Source organism: Trichechus manatus, unplaced genomic scaffold (assembly GCF_000243295.1).
Source record: "Trichechus manatus latirostris isolate Lorelei unplaced genomic scaffold, TriManLat1.0 scaffold00049, whole genome shotgun sequence".
Taxonomy (NCBI): domain Eukaryota; kingdom Metazoa; phylum Chordata; class Mammalia; order Sirenia; family Trichechidae; genus Trichechus; species Trichechus manatus.
The window spans coordinates 15,816,207-15,821,049 of NW_004443985.1; the positions used below are offsets into that span (position 1 = coordinate 15,816,207).

At 48.8% G+C, this 4,843-nt stretch overlaps 1 protein-coding gene across 1 annotated transcript in view; it reads right to left on the reverse strand.

Moving 5' to 3' along the window:
- UBE2E1 (ubiquitin conjugating enzyme E2 E1) overlaps positions 1-4,843 on the reverse strand; it is an 81,768-nt gene that overhangs the window by 76,428 nt on the left and 497 nt on the right. Inside the window, exon 2 of the mRNA XM_004377382.3 lies at positions 3,808-3,992. Within this exon, the coding sequence (XP_004377439.1) occupies positions 3,808-3,959 (152 nt within the window). The 5' untranslated portion in view covers positions 3,960-3,992. The remainder of the gene's footprint in view (positions 1-3,807; positions 3,993-4,843) is intronic.

A 4,843-nucleotide genomic window follows, 5' to 3' on the forward strand; every position in this document is an offset into this window, starting at 1 on the left:
GGGGAGCGGGTGCCCGCGGAGGGCCGCCCAGCGACCTCCAAGCTTGCCGTCCACCGCGCCCCGGGACCCCCAGCCCCGAGGCCGAGCGCGGGGCCATGACGCGAACTACCACGTCTGCCCCTCAAGCAAGGCCGGTCCCCAATACTGGCCCGCACAGGTGCACCCGGCCGCGGCCTCCGCCCTACACGTTTGCTCCTACTCGCCACCCACCACCTTTCCGGACCTGCTTTTTCCCGGGCGTCCTCAACTTCGCTTGAGTCAGCCCCCTTCCTCCATGGCTCCCCATCCATCCCACACTGGACGCCCCCCCGAGCCCCAGTTTTCTCCCTCCACACCAACCTTCGATTTCACAAAGGGCTCCACCCCCACCCCCCCCCCCCCTCCTAGGCCGAAGCCTCCACACAGTTCACATCAAGCCCTGGCCCCTGGCCTTTGTCTTCTGCTTACCTAGGCGCTAGAGCATCCAGACACACAGCAAAGTTGGGGGCCTTGAAGCTTCTTCCACCTTCTAAACAGTGCCTTCTATTTTTATAACCTTTCCTCCTCCTATCATATAAAGCCCTACCGGGCTATGCTACAACTTAAAAATCTCAGAGGCGGCTCTGTAGTAAAAAAAACTAACCACCACCACACACATACAACTCCGCAATTTGAATCACAACGGATGCTTTTCTATTTCCAAAGGTTTTCTGAACGGAGAAAGAGTGGCTGGCTGGATGCGATGAGGAAATAGGTTTCTAAAGGCATTGTTTTTCCCATGTATAAAATACAGAGAAATTAAGGGTCGCGATTGGCAAGTTAAGCCTTCATACTTGAGGACATTTCCTGTCCCCTACAAATCTGGTCAAATTTAGAGGTTTGTTCACAATCTCTACTGAGATCCATTTATCTGTACTGTGCCCTTCTGCAAAATTCTACCAATAAGCATTTCAGTTCTGAAACATTCCCATCCCTGCTGTCTGACTCATTATTGTATGCACTGAAAGTTCGGATCCCTGGCTTCCTGATTCCTTCTTTACCTGTATCTCTTAGAATCACTATATGTTAAGACTATGTACATAGGCAAAAATTTCTTCCCCCTGAGCACAACACACGTGAAAATACATATTGGCTTTACTTCTCCTTGCCAATCCAACTTCTATAAAATAGTCACTGTTTCTTTAATGCCCAAAAAGTGTAATACCAGACAGCCTTATCCACTTTATCTTTAAAACAAGCATTTGCATCATTTCCACGGCACTGGCAAAAGATTTGCAAAAGTAACTCATTCATAAGAATTCACAGAGTAATTCTTACCCACACCACTCTCAATGGGGGCTTTCCTTGACCCATGAACTAGAAACCACTTTCCAATGTGCAGTTAGTAAGTAACCTGTGTGCCAATTCAGGCTTCTTGTTCACTCTTATCTCCTGGCATTCATGCCTCTTCGAATTCTACAGGCAACACCTAATTTCCAAACCAATATACGGTATTTTCAGAGTAGCCACTAGAGTCCCACCAACATCAATCTTCTCTTAGCTCATTCCTGGAGACACTGTCCCTCTCCACTTTTTACGATTACTATTAACCTGTTGTTGTTAGTTGCCGTTCAGTTGATTCTGGCTCACAACGAAATCGCGTGTCAGCGTAGAACTGTGCTCCATAGGGTTTTCAAGGCTGTGATCTTTCAGAAGCAGATCGCCAGGCCTGTCTTCCGTGGCATCTCTGGGTGGGTTGGAACCACCAACCTCTTGGCTAATAGTGGAGCATTTAACTGTTTGTGCCACCCAGGGGCCTCTACTATTAACCTTAGCTCTGCCTTAATACTAATAGCTAGCTCTATTTCAGCAAGATATCCAAGGAACTAAATTTATAACCAAAAAAAAAGATGTTAACTTTATAGGTAAAATTACTATTTGTAGCTTCCTACCTTTGTTTTTTACACCTACCATCTCTTCCCTAGCCATTTCCAAATAAGTTTTTAGCTTCCTTAGCATAAATGGACAAATTGTGTCTAGTGAAAAATCCCCCTCTGTAATTTGCTGACACAAAGCAGACTATTTTGTTTGGCACCTGTGTCTTTACTCCCAAATATATTCATGTACACCAGAGATACCCAGCAAATTACAAAATTATCTAATGACCTAAGCCAAATAGCCTGCCTTGGGCAGGTCAGGTCAAAGGCTGCCTAAGTGAGGATCAGGGAGTCCAGAGGCTATCTTGGGGAGCTTAAGGAAGGGCCCATCCACAGTGGGCAGGGTTAGATACCAGAGTTCTGGAAGAACCAGTTGGCAGGACTCCTGGGAAGCGGAGATGCAATCAAACCAACCCTCTGAAAAGGGGAACAATCTTGCAAAGACACCTTAGCACTTAAGGCAAACCTCCACACTATTTAAAATAAAAAGTCACTCCCTTCAAGAGTGTTGACATGTCATAAAACAATGTGTACTGTTTAATGAGAAACTATTTGTTCTGTAAACCTTCATCTAAATTACAATAAATAAAAAAAAAAGTCACTCCCTTCATCAGCACTTTTCCAACTTTTCAAATTTCAAGTCAGAGAGAACGACAAAACAAGCTCTTCAACTCTGAGTTCTGGCTTACTGCTCAGCAGAGAGATCTGAAGTCCCATGTTCCATTTTATCTTAAATTCCTTTAAGAAAGGCCATCCGTATCTCACCCACCATTTGGATTCCTTACTATCTTCCTAAACCTAAACCAAAACCAAACCTGTTGCCATCGAGTCCATTCCGACTCACAGTGACCCTATAGGACAGAGTAGAACTGCCCCATAGGGTTTCCAAGGAGCGCCTGGTGAATTTGAACTGCCGACCTTTTGGTTACCAGCCGAGCTCTTAACCACTGCTCCACCAGGGCTCCACTATCTTCCTAGTATGCCACTTTAACGTTCATTAACTGTCTACCTGAGAGCAGAAGGATTTATGAAAGGGTGTCTAGGGGGTTCCCAGAAATCTGCTATAGATTATTTTAAAGGGTCACAGGAATCAAAGGATATTACTAAAGGATAACAGAGGTAAAAAGTAGCTTTCTCCAGAGACGTAAGAGGAAAAAAGGAAAAAGAGCCACTGCTTTAATTCAACTTGAAAAAAAAATTAACATTTTTACAGCAGAAGAGAGCATCAAAAAACCGAGTGTCCCTGAAATTTGGCTGAAAAAACTGAAGTTCTTAAAGAAAAAAAGAGGATCCCAGAAATAACATACATACAATAAATACACCATCTTACAGTCATTTATTGCTTCATTCATTTGCCTCAACTCTCCAAACCAGAATAAATCCCTTTAAATTCCATCAGAAATCCCGTCTCCACCTCCTAAAATTTCTATCCCACTTATGTATTTACTCCTTATGCAATTTTTGGAGAAAGCTCTATTTAACAAAGATCATAAGTGCAACAGGTGAGGAGGAAATAAGACAGTAACAGAATTCACTTTGATAGGGAGTTGTCTGGGCAGGTTATTAGTGATTAAGAAGTGGGATGGCAGCCTTGAAGAGGGTCACAGATTAGTGATTAATAAAACTAGTAACCTGAAATCAGATTTGGGGGTCACTATTAACAGCAACGAGGATTCTTACCAACTTCAGCAAGAAATGAGAGAGGTAAGCCACAGCAGCTCCATGTGGACAACGATTAAAAGAAAAACAGAACAAGCAACAGAGAAAATAATTAGGGCTTCCAAGGCCCCTTTTTCATTTTTAAGGACACACAAACCACAAGGGGCACTTCAGCTACCCTCATTGGGAGGCAAACCAAATGCAGCAGAGACAGTTCGGAAAAATAGGAAGCCCGTGGCAAAGAGTACCGTACCTCTTGGCGCTGGTGGAGAGGAGCTTGGAGTTTTTACTCATGCTGACTTTACTCTCCTTCTTCTTCGGGGTGTTTGTTTCTTTCTCGGTTTGCTGGTTGGAAGACGAAGATGAGGAGGAGCTGGTGCTGGCCCTCGAATCGTCATCCGACATAGCGAACCCCCCACCCCACCCCGCAAACAGCCCCTGCAGGAGAAGGGAAACAAAACAGAAACACATAAACCATGAAGGCAGTGTAAATAAGGAACTCGGGTGCTGTCAGGAGGGCACGGGGCAGGAGTGCACCCACCCGCCCACCTCCCTCTCCTCCCTTTTCAAAGTCTCCAGGGCCATTAAGGCTTTTGGAAATCGGACACGGCTTGTTTGTTTATTTTGGGCCCCAAGTGGAAGACGCCAGGGGAAAACGGTTTGGAGCAAAGCTGGCGGCCCCTCCCTCGCCCCCCGGGGCTCCCCTCTGGGCAGGGAGGGGAGAGGCCGAGGAGGCGGAGGAGGGAGGGCGAGGGCGCGGGGCACCTCGGCGGGGCAAGGAGAAAGATCCCGACTGCCGGCTGGCCTTAGAGCTGTTTTTGTGCGCTTTCTGGGGGTCGCGGGGGGCCTGTGGCCCCGGCGAGGCTGCGGGGCCAGGAGCGGAGTTTGGCGAGGTCGGGAAGAGAGGAGGGGCGGGAGGAGTAAGAGAGGAAGCCGAAACCGGGGGACGGAGGCGGGGAGCGGGTGCCCGGGTGGGGGAAGGGAGAGGCCGGCGGGGACAGGGGCGACAAGGCCCAAGGCCCCCCACGCCGCGTCCCGACGCCCCTCACTGCCGGCCTGCCCGTCGGCCACCCCGTTCGGGGCTCTGCGGCCAGGGCGGGGGTCCCGAGCCCACGCCCGATCGCTACCTCGAGGAGGTGGGGGGTTCGCGTGTGGGGGGGTCGGCCTCCGCAGCGAAAGAATAACAATAAGCTCGTCCGCCCTGGAGGGGTTAATCCCCGCTGGCCCCCGCCCCAAGGGAAAACGGGGCTCCCCCAACTCCCCCACCCCCGCTCCCGGCCCCCTCGGTG